At 45.8% G+C, this 19,697-nt stretch overlaps 1 protein-coding gene across 3 annotated transcripts in view; it reads right to left on the bottom strand.

The window, feature by feature from the left end:
- Positions 1–19,697, bottom strand: part of COL5A1 (collagen type V alpha 1 chain) — a 193,537-nt gene that overhangs the window by 140,985 nt on the left and 32,855 nt on the right. For all 3 annotated transcript variants that reach the window (XM_083596243.1, XM_083596244.1, XM_083596245.1), the window contains exons 2-4: positions 11,828–11,995; positions 9,178–9,391; positions 7,815–7,977 (exon numbers count right to left, since the gene is read on the bottom strand). In XM_083596243.1, the coding sequence (XP_083452369.1) occupies positions 7,815–7,977; positions 9,178–9,391; positions 11,828–11,995 (545 nt within the window). The remainder of the gene's footprint in view (positions 1–7,814; positions 7,978–9,177; positions 9,392–11,827; positions 11,996–19,697) is intronic.

The following is a 19,697-nucleotide window of genomic DNA, read 5'->3' on the forward strand; positions in this document are numbered from 1 at the left end:
CTTCTCATCCTCATACGTCTGTATAAATGGGCAGTGATTTAAAGAGAAATCGAGGAAGCTGCCTTATTTTGAACCAGAACTTTGGTCCACCTAGCTTAGCTTTGTCAACACAGGGCTGCAGCTCTCCAAGGTTTTGTACAGGGATATTCCCAGACTCACCTAAAAATGCCAAAGATTGAACCCATGATTGTTCTGGCCCACCCCTGGATTCTTGCCAAGCTGCAGAGGCATGAGGGAAGAGCAAGCATTTATATATTGCATTTATGCCCCCCCTTTTCCTGCAAGGAGCTCAAGGTGGTGTACATGGCTCTCCTCTTCCCCATTTTATCCTCACAACAACCCTGTGACATACACTAGACTGAGAGAAAGTGACTGGCACATGGTCACACACAGTGAGCTTTATGGCCAAGTGAGGATTTGAACCCTGGCCTCTCTCAAGGTCCTAGTCAGACATTCCAACTACTACACTCTGGATTTTTCTCCATCTCCCTATTGCTAACCATTACACTTGTCACTACATCACCAGGCAGCTACCAGAGGAGGCTTCTGAGCCTTCCTGGGTGCCACAAAATCCCAATTCCTTACGAGTCTGCCCTCAACTGGAGTAGCTGACAATTTTTTCTTGAAGTGACAGCATTGCTTGGAGTCAGCGCAAGGCCGTCTCGACGCAATCATAAACTTTTCCAGAGGTAGAACCTTAGATAGATGACAACATTCATTTTTTTCCAATAGGCAAAACTTACGACTCGCCACCTACACACACACACACACACACACACACAGAACATCCTGGTGATTTGATCCAGATGCTCAAAGTGACTGCCTGTTCCAGGAGAAAATAAGACCCTTCTTTCTTTAAAAAAAGAAAAATAACAATAACAATAGGGGGAGCTAAACCAAAGCAAAACCCCAATGATGAAAACCATAAATTACACCCCGAGCTTGTGGAGAAGAACCGTCCATTTCCCTGTAATGTAATGAGTGCCAGAATAAATGCTGGCGCTCGCTGTTTTAGTTTTTCCATCGCTCCATGTGATGTACTGGAGGCTTTAAAAAAAAGAGAGACTTCCTTAAAGGGCTTTGCAGGAAGAAAAGTGAAATCACTGTTGGCCGAAGTGGTCCAACACAAAGCCAAGGTCATAAATTTACTCCCTCTGGCAGCTAACTCAAGTGGGATGGGGGAGGAATAGCTCAAGTAGGTGTCTGGATCTCAACTCAACAGAGGGATGGAGGATGCCCCATTTCAGAGCACCAGCCTCACTGCCAAATTACAGCGATTGTTCCAAAACAGTGAGCTGGGAGAGGGAGAGTTGCCACCAGGCTGCAGAAACAAATGAAATGGATCATTCAAACACAGCTGTGAACCCAAAGCAGGCACCTGCAAAGAGGAGGCTTCCTTCCACATCTATTTATGATGTCCTACCCTGGCTGTGCCCACTCTTTCAGCACATTGGGGAAGGGTAGTTCTGCTGGCATATTCTCCTAGTTTCCCAACAACCTTGTCAACACAGCCAGTGTGGTGTAATGGTTTGTTTGCTTGCTTGTTTTATTTCTCTGCCACCCTTCATCCGAAGAACACAGGGCGGTTTACAATATGAGCACACCCACCCACACCCCCCTGTAATAACAAACAAAAACAAAACCCCCCACCACACAGTTTAAAAGGGCATAAATGGTTTAATTAGCCAAAGGCCTGGGAAAAGAGGAACTGGATTAGGACCTAGGAGACCAGGGTTCGTATTCCCACATTTGGCCATGAAGCAGACTTTGGACCAGTTGCTCACTCTTGGTCTAACCTACCTTGCAGGGTGGTTTTGGGGAATGAAAAGGCTCAGAACTATGCAAACCACCTTGAGCTCTATGGAGAAAAAGGAGGCAGGGATGGCCACTAACTTGAGTGGCTTTACAGAAGGACTGAACAAATTTGTGGAGGATAAGGCTATCAATGTCTACTAGCCATGATGACTACAATCTGCTTCCACAATTGGAAGTAGCAATGCTTCTGAATACTAGTTGCTGGAAAACAAAGGAGGGGAAGGGAAGCATCCTGCACTGGGATGCTGCTCATCTTAACCCACCTCACAGGGTTGTTGTGGGGATTAAATGGGGAAATGGAGCTCCTTGGGAAAGGGTGGGAAATAAACGTAATGAATAAATAAATCTGGTCAGCCACTGCGAGGACAGGGTGCTGGATTACATGGGCTACTACCAACCTGATCAAGCAAAAAGGATCTTTTTATGTTCTTGTGGAACCTCCAAGGCCAAAAGCAGTCTATCCAGAATCCTAGATTCTGTGTGGTATTTGGCAGCTGTGAGGACAGAATGTTGCCCTAGATGGGCCATTGGCCTGATCCAGCATACTGTTCTCATGTTCTTTGGGGCATGTGGACAAACACAGATGTGGCTTCCCTAAATCTACTGAGACGTCTGTGTGTGTGTGTGTGTGTGTGTGTGTGTGTGTGTGTGTGTAAGCCAGACATTGACACTGAAATCACCCGTGCAAGGTGTGAACTCCACCGCTGAGATAGAACAACCCCTTCCTGACTCCGACAGCTTAGACTTTTCAGTTATCTGCTTGCAGTGTGTAATGCGGAGATGAGGCTTCAAGAGCATTTTATGATCTCTCTTAATGAGCTCAGAGCGTCTCTCCTAGACTGGTTCAGGCTGAGCGATCCCATTCAGTCTGATAATGACACATTAATCTGACAGGCGGATGAGTCCAAATAATCCCTGCTATAAACCCATTAAACTATGACAGATGGCAAAAAGGGTGGTGCATTGGGTGAGAATAGAAGCTTGTGAACAGGGACAATGAAACGGGGGATTATTGACTTTAGCCATAATTGTGGGTTTTATAAAGTCAACCATCTCCTCCCTCCCTTGATATAATATCTGAAGAATTGGCAGAATTGCAGCTGGGAGATGGGGTGTGGGCAGATAGAGGATTTCAACAAGACACACCCAGTGCATGGCAACTGAGAAAAAGAAAATTCCTTGCTAAGGATCATTAGAAAAGGAATCCAAAAATAAAACAACTGTGATTCCTGCATTGCAGGGGGTTGGACTAGATGACCACTGGGATCCCTTCCAACTCTTCAGTTCTATAATTCTATGGTCTCAGAAGTCCACTTACCTTTCATAGTTGGATGTCATTGCAGCCTGACCATGCCCACATCTGCAAGCTGGGAAGGTTGTCTAGGTGGATTTGCCTGCCCAAAGATTGGCCAATTGCAGGCAAGTGTGAGGTGGAATTCCCCTTGGGGGCAGACCCAACCAACCGATAAATGCCACTTGGGTCTGCACCCAGGGGCAATAAATTGAGGCCTGACCAGGCCTCCTTCCCACTTCTGATTTGATCCTGGAATGTCCTTTTCCTTAGGACGTCCCTATTTTCATCAGAGAAATGTTGAAGGGTGTTGAGTTATGCAACCTCTGAGCCAAGGAGATAAGTAACTATAGAAGACATCTGAAGGCAGCCGTGTACAAGGAAGCTTTTAAATGTTTAATGTTTAATTATGTTTTTATATACATTGGAAGCTGCCCAGAATGGCTAGGGCAACACAGTCAGATAGGCAGATAAATAAAATTCCTATTCTTATTTTTATTATTTAGGATAAATGCAGCAATTGTCACAACTTTGTGAGGTTAAGCACTGGAGATCAGAAGGTCGGAGGTTTGAATCCCCGCGACAGGATGAGCTCCCGTTGCTCGGTCCCTGCTCCTGCCAACCTAGCAGTTCGAAAGCATGTCAAAGTGCAAGTAGATAAATAGGTACCGCTCTGGCGGGAAGGTAAACGGCGTTTCTGTGCGCTCCTCTGGTTCGCCAGAAGCGGCTTAGTCATGCTGGCCACATGACCTGGAAGCTGTACGCTGGCTCCCTCAGCCAATAAAGCGAGATGAGCGCTGCAACCCCAGAGTCGGCCACGACTGGACCTAATGGTCAGGGGTACCTTTACCTTTAAGCCTAGTCTTGGTTCGAGGGAAGGTTGTAGCCTCTGCCTGCCCCTCCTTGGTTAAGGGTATCCTGGTAAAGGGATCCAGGAAGAGCTGCTTCTATCCGAATGCCCAGGTGGGAGCCAGGGCCATAGCACTCCTTCCAACTGGGACCCCTCAGATGTACCCCTATTTGATGTAGCTCATTAGGGCTCCCTCTAGTGGTAGTTCACCCTTAGATGCTCTCCCAGCAGAGGGGTTGGAGGGGATGGCTCCACCCTGTGCCTAAGCCAAACCATTCACATCTGTAATCAATAAAGTTGTGGCCTAATTTGAACCCATTCTACAGTGGTACCTCGGTTTAAGAACAGCCCTGTTTACGAACTACTCAGTTTACGAACTCCACAAAACCGAAAATAGTGTCCCGGTTTGAGAACTTTACCTCGGTCTAAGAACGGAATCTGAATGGCGGAAGGGCACCGGCAGTGGGAGGCCTCATTAGGGAAAGCGCGCCTCAGTTTAAGAATGATTTTGGTTTAAGAACGGACTTCCGGAACGGATTAAGTTTGTACACCGAGGTACCACTGTATATATCTTCTGTCTTGTCTGGTTATTTCATAATGAGGGAAACAACGGAGTCACAGGGCCTTGGCTCGCAAGGTGGTGGACTCTCCCTCCTTGGGGTTTTTAAAGCAGGGGTCAATGGCCATCTGTCAGGGATTCTTTAGCTGGGATTCCTGAATTGCAGGAGGCTGAACTAGATGTGACCCTTGCAGTCCCTTCCAACTCCTCAGTCCTATGATTCTAAAGGAATCGTATTTACGCAAATCTAATGAGCCATCAAAATCTAATGCGGACCTCCATTTTCACAACCTTGAAACTGAAAAAAAGTATTTGCTGGTGAATGCAAATGCGCCATCAAATCTAATGCACACCCTATTTTTGACGTGATTTGGCCAAGATACATTCGAGTAAATACCGTAATAAATATATTATACAAAGCAGTAGAGCTAGATAAGGGCAACCAAAGTGGTCTATAATCATAAAAACATAAGATGGGCCCCCATTCTCTATTGAGATGCCGAGTCCTGCTCAACGTTGGGGGGCGGGCGGTGAGACCCACCACCACCGCTGTGAGGCCCACCGAGGCTTGCCACCACTGCAAGGCCTGGTCAGGCCTGCTGCCACCACAGCGAGGCCCTGTGAGGCCTACTGTTGTCACAGGCCCGGTAAGGCCTGCCACTCCTGTGTCCAGCAAGGCCCACTGCTGCTGCTACGAGGCCTGGCCCCTCAAGATTGCAGGGGCTCAGCCCCATTCCAACAGACTATGGTGGGGCTGAAGACACCTCAGACCTACAGAGTTGGTGCCTTTGATGTCATAAAAAAAACAGTTGGAAAACTCTCTTCTCTCCATCAAGCCATTAGCGACAGGGTGGACAGATGAAGTTTTCATGACAGCCCAATGGACACAGAGCTTATTAACGCTATTATTATGACCCCTCCTGTCAAGCCAAAAGTTAGGCTGCTTATTTTAGATACTGGCCTGTCTGACAAAGCCCTCAGACAAAGGCTTCAGGAACTGTCATCTTAAAGCTATCCTGACACTAACAGGAAGGGGCCTATGGAGAACAGCAGGGGCTCCGTTGGTAGAGCATCTGTTTTGCAAGCAGAAAGCCCCAGATTCAATCCTTTGAAACATCTCCCGCTAGGACTGAGAAAAGACTGGAACCCTGGAGAGTCCCTGCCAGTCAGTCCATTTGATGCTGTCCTTCCTTCAGAACTGCAAGAGATAGGAACTTTTTAGGGTTCAGCGGCGGAGCATCTTCTTAGCATGCAGGTATGAGGATCAACCCTTACTATCTTCAAGTGGGGCTGGGGATCCTGGAAAGCCCCTGCCAGTCAGGTTCAATAATATTGCACCATCAATGGTCTGACGCAACAGAAGGCAACTTCCTGTGTTTCTAATGTAAACCCTGAATGAGTGAGCTAATGAGCTAAGGAGCACCGATCAGCAGAGAAAGTAGGTGGCAGCTTGAGAGCTACCAACAAATTTTTGTTGTTGTTGAATCCTCATTTCTAGGTGACATTTGGAATTACCAGCAAGGAAGAATTTCTGTTTCAAGTCCATTTCAGAAACTCCCTTGACTTACTCTTGCAAGTTATTGGTAGACTTTAAGTGCAGACCTGTTTCATATCTGGACTTCACCACTCTGGGGCTTAATATTAATGGACAAATGCAAACATGTCCTAGAGAGTCAAACTAACAATCAAGCCACTACTGTTCATTCAACCTGGCACAGTTCTGTAATATATGCAACACTGATAGTACATGGTTATAGGCCTCTGAGGACATCTGGCAACTGAAATGACTTGCAAGTTAAATGCAATTAAATGGACATTTGGTGCTTTTGCAGGGTGGGGGTGGCATGGTTGAATACTGATTGCTGCTTCTTGTATAAATATGTGGAAATAATGAAATATTGGTTGTGGGGAGCCTCCATGCTCTCCCAGCTAGACCAGCAGGGTTTTTGTTTCATTGTGAACACACATTGACCAAAATAATAATGAATGAGTAAATGCTTGCAAGGTAGTTTCTGGGTGGTGGTGGGTAAAGCAATAAAATGTATATCTTTAAAAAGTGAGGAGGAGGTAAGGAAGGGGGGGGGGAGAAGGAAAATATAGGTGTCTGGTTGATACTTAAGACCAGCCAGTTTGCAGGGAATAAGCCTAGCTTTTGGGACAGTGATGAAATCTGCCGCCTGCTGTCTGAATCAGCTGCCAAAACCAACCTTGGCTATTCAGCTACATGGTCATAAGCTTAAAAATGGTCCAATTTGGAGGATCTTGTTACAATATGATGGAAATCAGCACCAAAATACATTATCCTTTAATGGAATCTGCTTCCTCATTAGTCAGCTCAGCCAAAAGGTATGTTATTTTATTTTAAAAACAGCCACCATTATGGAACAAGTCTGCAACCATTCGTGGTTAGAAACATTCCAGATTTGTTTAGGGTGTCTATGTGTCCTGCTGAAATGATGTTGTTTTTGTTTATTGCTTTATAAAAAGAATGGCTTCTAAGTGCTCTACACACATGAAATTAGTTATAAAATTCATACATAATCAAATACTCCATAAAACAGTTCCATCAGGTCCTTACAGATCTTGCCCTACAATAATTCACAACAAGGAACTTTCTGTCACTGATATGCATGGTGAATGACAGCCTCTGGAAAAATACAAACCCTTCCACTCTGCCTGTTCTCTCTCTTATCAAGGCATCCTGGGTACATCTAGACTGGAGCTTCTTAGAGGCTTGTGGGAGAAAGCTGCATGCCATGAGCTACAGCGCACCATTACTGACACTTAAGGATCACGCCTTCCACTGGACAGATCCACATGGAATGCTTGCTTTCGTACACAACACATTAGATTTCTGCTAATCACATGTGCTAGAAAACACATATACCTGATACTCTAGATAGCTATCCCTCCATCAGTAGTGCCCCCTTAGGTGGGGTGGGGTGGAGCTGCCCCCCACCCAACACAGGGGTTGTTATAGTTAACCTGGACAGGGCTAGGAAAATGCATTTCTGAATCATAAGCATCCTTCCAGATTTTGGTACCTCTCTCCCTCCTCATCCCTTTTTCCTCTCATGCCATTTCTTTTACAATATGTGCCTGAGTGCAGGGACTGTTGTGTTCTAACCATTCTAACCATAATGTAAGCCACTCTGAAATACGCCCCCCCCCAATATTGGTGACGCCTCAATTTCTGATCTGGAACATTCTTCTCCAACAGAAAGAAAGCAGCCTCAATATTTTAACAACCTGAAATGCCATTCTGGCTTCTCAGTAGCTCTTTTCTTTCTCACGCTTACCTCAAATACTTCTTCATCCAAGATCCTTGTTCCAAACACAATAATGCCATTGACATCGATGATGGGATGGTCACTCCGGTCCAAAAACTTTGTAACCTTCTTTTTACAATCCAATATCAAGGTAACGTTCTTCTTGTGGACACTGATAGCTATCCGATGCCACCTGGGAAATAAGAAGCCCCACCGGAACGTTAAATGGAGACTCCGAATCTTATGAAGAGCCTGTTTCTCCAGGAGGACAACCTGTCAGAATGCCCACAGTCAATAAAAGACAAATTAATAGAGGACAAGGCTATCAATGGATAGAAGCTATGATGGAGGCTATGCTCTGCCTCGATGGACAATAATGCTTCTGAATGCCAGTTGCTGGAAAATGCAGAAGGGGAGAGCGCTCCTTTGCTCAGGTCCTTCTTAAGAACAGAAGAAGAGCCTGCTGGATCAGGCCAATGGCCCATCTAGTCTAGTACCCTGTCCTCACAGTGGCCAACCAGATGCCCTCAATAGGAAACCTGCAAGCAGTTACCACGAGGGCACTCTCCCCTTCTGTGGTCTCCAGAAACTGGTATTTGGAAGTATGGCTGCCTCCAGCTGTGTAGGTAGAGCACAGAGGTCACAACTAGTAGCCATTTACAGCCTCATCATCCATGAATTTGTCCAGTTCTGTTTTAAAGCTAGGTGATTGGTAGACATCACCCCTTCCAGTGGCAGTGAGTTGCACAATTTAACTACATGCAGCATGAAGAATGGCTTTCTTTTATCTGTCCTGAATCTTCCAGCACTCAGCTTCATTGGATGCCCACAAATTCCAGTGTTATAAGAGAGGGAGAGACACTCTTCTCTCTCTGCTTTCTCCATGCCATACATCATTTTATAAACCTCTATCGTGTCTGCTCTTCATGACCTTTTCTCTAAACTTAAAAGCCACAAGCACTTCAGCCCCACAAATGCTGCAGCCCCACAAATGCCGCAGCCTTTCTTCATAGGGAAGTCGCTCCATCCTCTTTTCTGAACCTTCTTCAACTCTACAATATCCTGGAGGCATCTCAGTGGTCATGGTTGGAGGCAATAATGCTTCTGAATAATACCAGTTGCTGAAAACCAGAGGAGGGGTGAATGCTCTTGTGCTCAGATCCTGCTTGTGGGTTTCATCCACAAGGTTGGCCACTGTAAGGACAGGATGATGGACTAGAAGGGTAATTGGCCTGATCCAGCGGGCTATTCCTAGGTACTTATTTGCTGCATTTGTTTTGGTTCAGGACATGGGATGAAGAAATGACCCCTGGCTACGTCCTCTCCCATTTCTGTTTTCTTAGAAATCTTTGACACCCCTCTGTCTCACCCACCTGTTCCAAGCCAGACTTACTTGCCATCTGAGAGGTTGATGCCCCGGAAGAGAGGGTAGTCCTCAGGGCCTGGCTTCCCTGTGTGGTCCTCGTATAGGAATACGGGAGACCTCCCAATCTCCACACCAATCTGCTGTATGCCTTGCTCATTGTAGATAGACACCAAGAAGGACTGGCCCCCTTTCTTTGCTTTTACAGTGGTTAGGATCGAGAAGTCTTCAGGGAATGGAGAGGCTGGCATTGGAAAAGGGGGGCGGGAGAGAGAGTGGTTAATTCCCTGCAATGGAAGCATAACCCCCAAACCACAATATTGTAAGATTGGTGACAAAGGCCTCTTGCTTAGGCGACCTTTTCAAAAAGGAAATGGGAATGAGACCAAATATCATAGAATGATAGAATTGTAGAGTTGGACCCAAAGCAATGAGTTCAAAATGTGCAGAGAAGGCAGTGTTCCTTGGGGGAAAGCTGTAATTCAGTGGTCGAGCACCTGCTTTGCACGCAGAAGGTCCCAGGTTCCATTCCCAGTATCACAAGCATGTAGGGTTGGGAGAGATCCCTGCCTGAAACCTTGGAAAGTCACTAGCTGTCAATGATAACAGTACAGTGGTACCTTGGGTTAAGTACTTAATTCGTTCCAGAGGTCTGTACTTAACCTGAAACTGTTCTTAACCTGAAGCACCACTTTAGCTAATGGGGCCTCCTACTGCTGCTATGCCGCTGGAGCACGATTTCTGTTCTCATCCTGAAGCAAAGTTCTTAACCCGAGGTAATATTTCGGTGTTAGCGGAGTCTGTAACCTGAAGCATATGTAACCTGAAGCATATGTAACCCGAGGTACCACTGTACAGTGGTACCTCTGGTTAAGAACTTAATTCATTCCGGAGGTCTGTTCTTAACCTGAAACTGTTCTTAACCTGAGGTAACACTTTAGCTAATAGGGCCTCCCGCTGCCACCGCACAATTTCTGTTCTCATCCTGGGGCAAAGCTCTTAAACTGAGGTACTACTTCCAGGTTAGCGGAGTCTGTAACCCGAAGTGTTTGTAACCCAAGGTGTTTGTCACCTGAGGTACCACTGTACTGAGCTACATGGAGCCATGTTCTGACTCAGCAGAAAGCAACTGCCTACATTGTATTTAATCCAGCTATTCATTCCAAACTACAAGGACCAGAACATTTTTTTAATGTGTGTGGGGGGGGGACCATAGCTCTCTGGAAGAGCACATACTCTGCATGCAGAAGGCCCCAGGATCAATAGCAGGTAAGCCTCCAGGTAAGGCTTGGGAAAGACTCCCTCTCTGAGACCCTAGAGAGCCGCTGCCAGCCAGTGTAGACAGTGCTGAGCTATTTGGACCAATCTGCTAGCTTGATAGAAGGCAGCTTCCTATGTTCCTAGTTATTTCAGTCCTTTATTCCGTACCATGAGGACTAGAATCTTTATTTATTTTTAGAGAAAGGGTCATAACCTCAGTGGTAGAGCACCTGTCTGAAATATGGAAAACGGTTAGCAGTCAGTATAGACAACTGAACTGGGAAGCCCAATGGCTTGACTTGGTGTGGCAGATTCTGGTGGCCCTATTTAATTCAGCCCATGCTTCAGAACTATGAGGACTAGAATATTATGATGTCCCTCAACTCTTCTGAGTTTTTGCATATTTTGAGGCAGAGCTTTGCAAAGCAGATTGACAAGAATTGGGTGACCACCTGTCAGGGATTCTTTGAGTCCTGCCTTGCAGGGGGTTGGACTAGACGACCTGTTGGAGGCTCTTCCAAGTCTACAATTCCATGATTCCATGAAGTCAAGCCCTGTGTACGAAACCCATCAATAAGCAAAAGTGCCTTGTTTAGACCTTGGATGTGTCAGTTGGCCAGCTGCCTAGGACTTTCTGAAACCGTTCATCCCTTTTCTTCTTTAATGACACACATCATCCCAATAACTAGATGTTACTCTAGCTCACAAGCAAGCAAATGATGGGATGCTAAAAGAAAGACAACAGAAGTAATTGCAGAGCATCTCCAAGGGAAATGGAGGTTGGGGGATTTGAATATCAAGGGTGTCGAGATGGGGAGATGAAGACAAAGCCACAGAACTCTTTCTACCCAAGCGCCCTCTGCCTCATAGCATATTTTGAGATAATTAGAAGGTTTTGTTCTCCTAAGCTGGTAGTTTTAGGGTCTTTGCATCCTGTTGCATTAGCCACTGCCAGCGTGGCAAAACATGGGGAGTGGGAAAACACTTATGGCGTTTTGTTTTGAAGAATTGCAACACTAACTCACAGAGAGAAGCCACCGAGACAGTTTTTGCACATGTATCTTAAAGGCTTTCAAATTCCCCAAATTTAAAAGTAACAATAGATTAAAAACCTCTCAGCTTCCTAGAGTTCTATTTGATAATAAAACAGCCTCCTCAGGCTCCTTTTTAAATTAGACCTTTTTCTCAGAACCATGAGGACTGGAATCTTGTTTTCTTTCTTTTTTAAAGGGAAGCTATAGCTTAGTGGCAGAGCATTTGCTGTGTATGCAGAAGGTCCAGGGTTCAATTCTCAATGTCATCTCCAGGTAGGGCAAGGAATGCCTTCTGTCTGAAACTTTGGAGAGCTGCTTCTGGTCAGAGTAGGTAGATGGATGCATGGTCTAACTGTGTATAACCTCAGAATAAAAACAGGTCTTACCAGGGTAGAGCTGCCTGGTTGGGGCACTCAGCTGTGCATCCTTGGTCACACGGTATGCCACATCTGCGCCTTTCGAAGACCTCCTGCTTGTGCAGAAACCTGTTGTTTTCGATATGCCATCGGGTAAGTTGTGAAAATCTAATACCTTCAAGAGATCTGCAGGTTCAGCTGTAAGGGGGGGAAAAGAAGAAGCACCGGGATTAAAAGGTGAAAAGAGATTGCCATTTGGTTATTCCACATGACCACATGCATGAAACAGAACAGCAACAAAAGCATCAAATAATTTATTTCCAAGGAAAAGAGAGAAAGGGTTGTATCCAAATAGGTTTTATCCAAATAAGAGTAGACCCACTGAAATTAAATGGACCTAAGTTAGCCATGCCCATCTGTTTCAGTTCCTCTGCTTTGAGTAGAACCAACATTATGAACATAAGAAGAGCCCTCCTGGATCATCTAGTGCAGCATCCTGTTCTCACAGTGGCCATGCAGATGCCCCAATAGGAAACTCTCAAACAGGACTCAAGCGCAAGCTAGTGGCCATCAATAGCCCTCTTCTCTATGAATTGGCCCAGTCCTCTTTAAAGCCATCCAATTTGGTGGCCATCACTGTCTCCCTGGGGGAACAAAATCCATAGTTTAACTCTGTGCTGTGTGAAGACGGACTTGCTTTTGTGTGTCCTGAATCTTCCAACATTCAGCTTCATTGGATGTACACGATTTCTAGTGTTATGAGAGAGGGAGAAAAATGTTTCTCTGTCCAGTTTCTCAAGGCTGTGCATCATTTTACAAACATCTATCATGTCACCTCTTATTCTCCTTTTGGATACAACCCAAATCTAATGATCAGGTGAAATTTTAGAAGCAAGGTAAACGGGGCTAACTCAGTATAGTGAAGTGACTTCTTTATTTTGGCTGAGGAAAATAAATTATCCTTCTCGCTGACACTTTTCCTCAGGAACCTCAATATGTTGTAAGCTTTCCCTGGCCTTTAAATGCATTAAATATCCCAAACCCCAGTTGTTTCCATTCGACAGAAGAACAGTGTCCCCTCTTTTCAGCAACTTATTATATTCCCTATATAGTTTTCTGTAACAGTTTTCTTTTTTAAAAAGTTTTTGAAAACAAAAACTACCCCCCAAATTACAAACAAATATTTGCATTTCTCTTTCTTTCTTTCTTTCTTTCTTTCTTTCTTTCTTTCTTTCTTTCTTCCCTCCCTCCCTCCCTCCCTCCCTTCCTTCCTTCCTTCCTTCCTTCAAATGTATCCATTTCTGCCAAACCTTGGGCTAATTAAACAATCTATGGCCTTTTAAACGGTGGGTAGGAGAGGAATTGTTTTATTTGTAACTATGTTATATATTCTTCTGTTTTTATATTTTAAACTGCCTAGTGTTCCTTAGATAAAGGATGATATACAAATTAAATATAAATCTGAATAAATCTGAATAATGTTTAAAAAAACCCACCCAAAGCGCTTTACAAAAAGAATACACAACCAATGTAACATGTCAGTGTAAACAACAATACCACTGATCTAGGGAAGAAGATTTAAGTGCCCATGCAGAGTTTTCTTTCTGAGATTGGAAAAAAAAGAGTGTCTGAGATTAAAAGAACGCCCCCCACCCCACCCCTCGACTTCCACTATCACTACAAAATTCATCTTGCAACGTGCCATGGGGAAAGTCAAAGGTGAGATTGTTGCAAGGATGCCCAATTGGCCAGCATTATGGCCTGCTTGACTTTGATGGCTCAAAATAACAATACTCCCAGCAGATGGAAAGCTCATTTTCCCTACAGAGAGAGTGGTTTCTACAAGGTCCTGAAAGGGACTCCTCTCCTGAGCCAGAGGATGGCATGAAGGATGTGCCTTCTAGCCAGGAGAACCCAACTAACACATTCGAAGTTCTCGCCTGCGGAAGTAACCCTGAACCAACTATGAGTCCTCCACCATGCTCTGCCAGGTCTGTAGGTTGTGGGTGGTTAACACCATCACCCCAGTAAGTGCGAGTGTGCAGCAGTTGTGAAAATTACAGATTCCGTGTTTGGGATCATTAGGAAAGGAACAAAATCTGCTGATCTATGGTGTGGACAATATACTGATATATCGTCCAAAACCAGTTTAAAGTCCATATGGTGATATCGGTTTCATGTTTTTTGACCTGGCAATATATCATGAATTATTATGTGTGTGTGCACCCTCTATGCAAAAATCACAATGTGGGAAAAACCGTGAAGGCAGGCAATGCTTCTCTTGATTCCTGCAGCCCCTGTTTACTCTGCCGGCTCCTGCAGGAGGCAGCAAATCACAAGAGCAGGCACTGGCACAAACCACGAAGCAGTAAAAACCATGAAGCCAGCCAATGCCTCTACATAGTTCCATCCTCATTTCAGACCTTGTGATAGATCAGTATATCACAATGTTTAACTGGTGATATAACACTAGGTTGAAAACCAGGCATTGCCCAGCCCTAGTTGCAACATTCGGCACTTTTTAGTTTTGAAAACAGGCAAGGAAGAGGCAGCACGATAGAAGTTTATAAAATGATGCATGGCATGGAGAAAAAGGATAGAGAAAAGCTTTTCTCCCTCTCACATAACACAAGAACTTGTGGACATCCAGTGAAGCTGAATACTGGAGGATTAAAGACAGAGAAAGAACTTATTCGAACAGCACATAGTCGAACTATGGAACTGCCTTCTGCAGGAGGCAGTGATGGCCACCAACTTGGATGATTTTAAAAGAGGATTAGAATAATTCATGGAGGAAAGGACACCAATGCTTCTGAATACCAGTTGCTGGAAATGGTAGGTGGGGATAATTTGCTCTTGTGCTCGAATCCTACTTGCAGGTTTCCAACAGGCACCTGGTTGGCCACTGTAAGAACAGGGTGCTAGACTGGATGGACCAATGGTCTGATCCATTAGGCTCTTCTTATGTGCTTAAGTCTCAATGGGACTCAGGAACAGGCTTCCATAATATTCAGACCCCCCTGCCTCTTTCCTCTAGGTTTACTCTGTGGCCTGCTAACACAAGAAGGCGCATGAATTTTCATTGCCAGAGGGAAAATGACTAAAATATGATTTGGCTAATCACTAGCTGTAATATGCCTGAGGAAAAGACAAGAACAAAGGAAGGAAGAAGTGGGTATCTTGTTGGAAGTCTGCCATGGCGCATGCCTCTGCTCAACCGCCGATCAAAAGCAACTTTCCTTTTCTATGGATGCCACATGGTTTCCCTCCTAATGCCACCCTTGAAGATGGCACCTGCCTAATGCAAAGGCTCGTAGGGTGTAATAAAACAGGCTGTGCCAGGGCAGGCTTTACGTGATGCACTGCACATGGGGCTGCCTTTTGGCTCCATTCAGGAGCTGCATCCAGCACAGAATGTGGCAGCTAGGCTCTTAACCAGGAGAGCTTGCCAGGAGCATATTAATGACGGTGAAGGAGCAGCTGCGTTAGCTGCCAATTTGCTACTGAGCCAAGTTCAGGGTGCTTGCTCTGAAATATAGCCCCACTGAAATTAACAGATGGTGACTAATTTGGATCCATTAATGTCACTGGGTCTACTCTGAGTAGAACTTAGTTGGATATAAATATTAAATATCTGGTGGATCATCTGCTCCCACAGACACCTGCTGAGGTGGTACATTTGTGCAGAGAGACCCCCTTATCCATGCAGCATTAACTGAGCATTTGGGACACAGCCACACATGAGGGTCTTCTTGATGCTGGTGCCCCAGTGGTGGAATGCCACTGGCATTAGAGTAGCACTGGCCTGGATAGGTTTTCATAAGAACATAAGCAGAGCCTACTGGATCAGTTCACTGGTTCAACTAGCCATAAGAAGAGCCTGCAGGATCAGGCCAGATGCCCATCTAGTCCAGCATCCTCTTCTCACAGTGGTCAACTTGTGGGAAACTTGTGAACAGGATCTGAGCGCTTGAGCACTCTTCCCTCCTGTTCTTTCTAGCAATTGGTATTATTATTATTATTATTATTATTATTCCCTGCCCATCTGGCTGGGTTTCCCTACATTAACACATTAAAAACTTGCCTAAACAGGGCTGCCTTCAGATGTCTTCTAAAAGTCAGATAGTTGTTTATTTCCGTGACATCTAAAGGGAGGGTGTTCCACAGGGAGGGTGCCACTACTGAGAAGGCCCTCTGCCTGGTTCCCTGTAACCTCACTTCTCGCAGTGAGGGAATCACCAGAAGGCCCTCGGAGCTGCACCACAGTTGGGCCCTCTGGGCTGAATGATGGGGGTGGAGACGCTCCTTCAGGTATACTGGGCCGAGGCTGTTTAGGGCTGTAAAGGTCAACACCAGCACTTTGAATTGTGCTCGGAAACGTACTGGGAGCAAATGTAGGTTTTTCAGGTCTTGGCGGCCACTCCCAGTCACTAGTCTAGCTGCCATATTCTAAATTAGTTGTAGTTTCCGGGTCACCTTCAAAGGTAGCCCCACGTAGAGTACATTGCAGTAGTCCAAGTGGGAGATAACTAGAGCATGCACCACTCTTGTGAGACAGTCTGTGGGCAGGTAGGGTCTCAGCCTGTGTACCAGATGGAACTGGTAGATACCTGCCCTGGACACAGAATTGACCTGCGCCTCCATGGACAGCTGTGAGTCCAAATTGACTTCCAGGCTGCACACCTGGTCCTTCAGGGGCACTGTTACCCCATTCAGGACCAGGGAGTCCTCCACACCCGCCTGCCCTCTGTGCCCCCAAAACAGTACTTCTGTCTTGTCAGGATTCAACCTCAATCTGTTAGCCACCATGCATCCTCCAACCACCTCCAGGCACTCACACAGTATATTCACCACCTTCACTGGTTATGATTTAAAAGAGATACTGATGAACACCCAGCCCAAACCCCCTAATGATCTCTCTCAGCAGCTTCATATACATGTTAAAAAGCATGGGGGAGAGGACGGAACCCTGAGGCACCCCACAAGTGAGAGCCCAGGGGACTGAACACTCACCCCCCAACACCACTTTCTGGACATGGCCCAGGAGGAAGGAGTGGAACCTGGTGTAACAGTGCCCCCAGCTCCAAGCCCCTCTAGACGGTCCAGAAGGATGTCGTGGTCGAGGGTAACAAAGGCTGCTGAGATTTCCAGCAGAACTAGGAAGCAGCTTTCACCTTTGTCCCTCGCCCGCCGGAGATCATCAACCAGCGTGACCAAGGCAGTTTCAGTCCCATGGTGAGGCCTGAATTCTGACTGGAAGGGATCCTAATGGTCTGCATACTCCAGGTGTGCTTGGAGTTGTTCCGCAACCACCTGCTCAATCACCTTGCCCAAAAATGGAAGATTCGAGACTGAGCGATAGTTGGCCATATTGGCAGGGTCCAAAGATTTTTTTAAAGAAGTGGTTTAATAACCGTCTCTTTCAGCATGTCCGGGAAGGCTCCCTCACAGAGGGTAGCATTCACCACCCTGCGGAGCCCACTGCCCAGCTCTTCCCGGCTTGCTTTTATGAGCCAGGATGGGCAAGGATCAAGGAGACAGGTGGGTTTCACTCGTCCAAGCAGCCTGTCCACATCCTCAGAGGTAACAGATTGGAAATGATCCCACACAACTTGACTAGACAGGACTCTAGCACTCTCCTGTCCCCACCCTGCTCCCACGGTGGAGTCTACCTCTTTCTGAATCTGAGCAACTTTATCTGCAAATATCATTGCAGGAGATCTTGGGGTCCTTACCAGGCCCCAATGATGCAGGTGGTTTCGCTAAATTCTGAACCACCTGAAAGAGACTCATGCTGCTGTTTTCTGCAGATGCAATAGAGGCGGTGAAGAAGGTCCTCTTTGCCATCGCTATCACCACTTGGTAGGCTCAACGTTGAGCTCTAACCCATGTCCAGTCAGATTCAGAATGAGTTTTCCACCACCATCTCAGCAATTGTTTCATCGCCCTCAGCTCCGGGTATTCAGGAGCACAGCTGCTTTCAACCATGGAGGCAGAGCACAGCTGGCGTGGCTAATAGCCATTGATAGCCTTTTCCTCCATGATTTTGTCCAATCCTCTTTTAAAGCCAACCAAGTTGGTGGCTATCCTGTGGGCGCAAATTCCATAGTTTAACTGTGTGCTGCATGAAGGGCTTTCTTTTTATCTGTCCTGAATCTTCCAGCTAGAATCTATGCTTGACAGGGCCTTTTTCGGGGCAGCCCCAAGTGCCTAAATTACAGAACATAAGGAAATAGGAAGGGCCTGCTGGCCTAGTCCAGTATCCTGTCCTCACAATGGCCAACCAGATTCTCCAATGGGTATGCCATAAGCAGGACCCAAGCACAATAGCACCCCTCCTCTCCCTCTAACAACTGCTATTGAACTGGTATGGCAGGGCAGGGCAATAACATACAGCTTCCCTCCTCATAACACCAGCTCATGACGTGTGACAGAGTTCAACCTGGCTGCATCTAGCAGAGCCTTTCCCTCAACCTGGCGATTTCCAGGCAGATATACTGGCTGGAGCTGATGTAAGTTATAGTCCATTCAACCATTGGCTAGAACCAGCTGTGGAGGAGGAATGTGCACTTCTGTTCCAAGTGTGTGTGTGTGTGTGTGTGTGTGTGTGTGTGTGTGTGTGTGTGTGTCTGCGTTTAAGCATGGCTCTCAACCAGCCCAAACAAACCACAGGCTAGAATTTCAATATCAAAACCTGGCACAATGCACCAGAGATTTTGCAATGGCATCTCTGCCCCAAAAACTCCCTCGCTGTTCTGGTATAGCAAGCCACCACTTGCCAGCACAGCTGAAGCCAAGATCTCCTGTGGAATCAAATCCCCTTTTCAGCTATTTGCCCAGTTAAACCAAGTTCAGCTCAGCAGGTTGTAAAAGGAAGGTGGAAGCATGCCACTCCTGTGTTCATGACAGCCAGAGTCATGTAGTGCTCAGAGTGTAGAGACTGCAAGACCAGGGTTCAAATTCACATTCAGCCTTAGAACTGCAGAGTTGGAAGGGATGCTGAAGTCTTCTAGTCCAACCCCCTTGCAATGCAGGAATATCAACTAAAGCATCCATGACAGATGGCCATCCCAGCCTCTGCTTCAAAGCTTCCAATGAAGGCGAGTCCACCACTTTCCAAGGGAGTCTGGATTTGCAGGCAGAAATAAAAGGCACCCACAAACACTACTCAGTCACTTCAAAAGTAAGCGCCACAAAAATCCTGAACCCTGCCCATGAGAATTTCACTGCCCATGAGAATTTCTCTCCCCATTGATAACATTTGAAGGCAGCATTGATAACATTTGAAGGTCCCTGCATTGCTGGGGGTTGGACTAGATGACTCTTATGGTCCCTTCCAGCTCTGCAATTCTGTGAAAGAGGCTTCTGTGAAAGAGGAAAAGCCCAGGATAAGTTTTTGACACAGCACTAACCTATTACCCATTGTATTGCCTTCTGGCAAAGCGACGTCTTAGCAGCCAGGCACTGAGCCCAAAGGAATCTGTTTGCTATTTAGCTAAACTGTGCAAAATTTGGATTAAATGAATAAAATTCCAGGCATGTCATGGAACATAACCACATAGGAATGATTTATTCTAATTTAGCTGGCAGTTAGGACCTAACAATCATGTAGCCATCTTTGTAACCATGAGAGCTAGCCACTTGAGTTTGGTTTTAAATAAAAACAGGAGATTTTTCAGGAAGCTAAGGTTTTTCCTACAGCTATGTCTAGTTCCATTTCATGGAGCTTCCCCTTTTTATCAACAGTGGAGCAGACTAGCTGGTGGACAAGGGGCTGAACTACCCTCGGGGTCCCTTTCAACTCTACAATTCTATGATTCTATCCATAATTCCATTGGATTCCATTTCTGCATTGATCTGCAAATTATTTCTTTAAAAAATACGGGAAACACATATTTGA

Source organism: Podarcis filfolensis (assembly GCF_964270895.1).
Source record: "Podarcis filfolensis genome assembly, chromosome: Z".
NCBI classification, from domain to species: Eukaryota; Metazoa; Chordata; class Lepidosauria; order Squamata; family Lacertidae; genus Podarcis; species Podarcis filfolensis.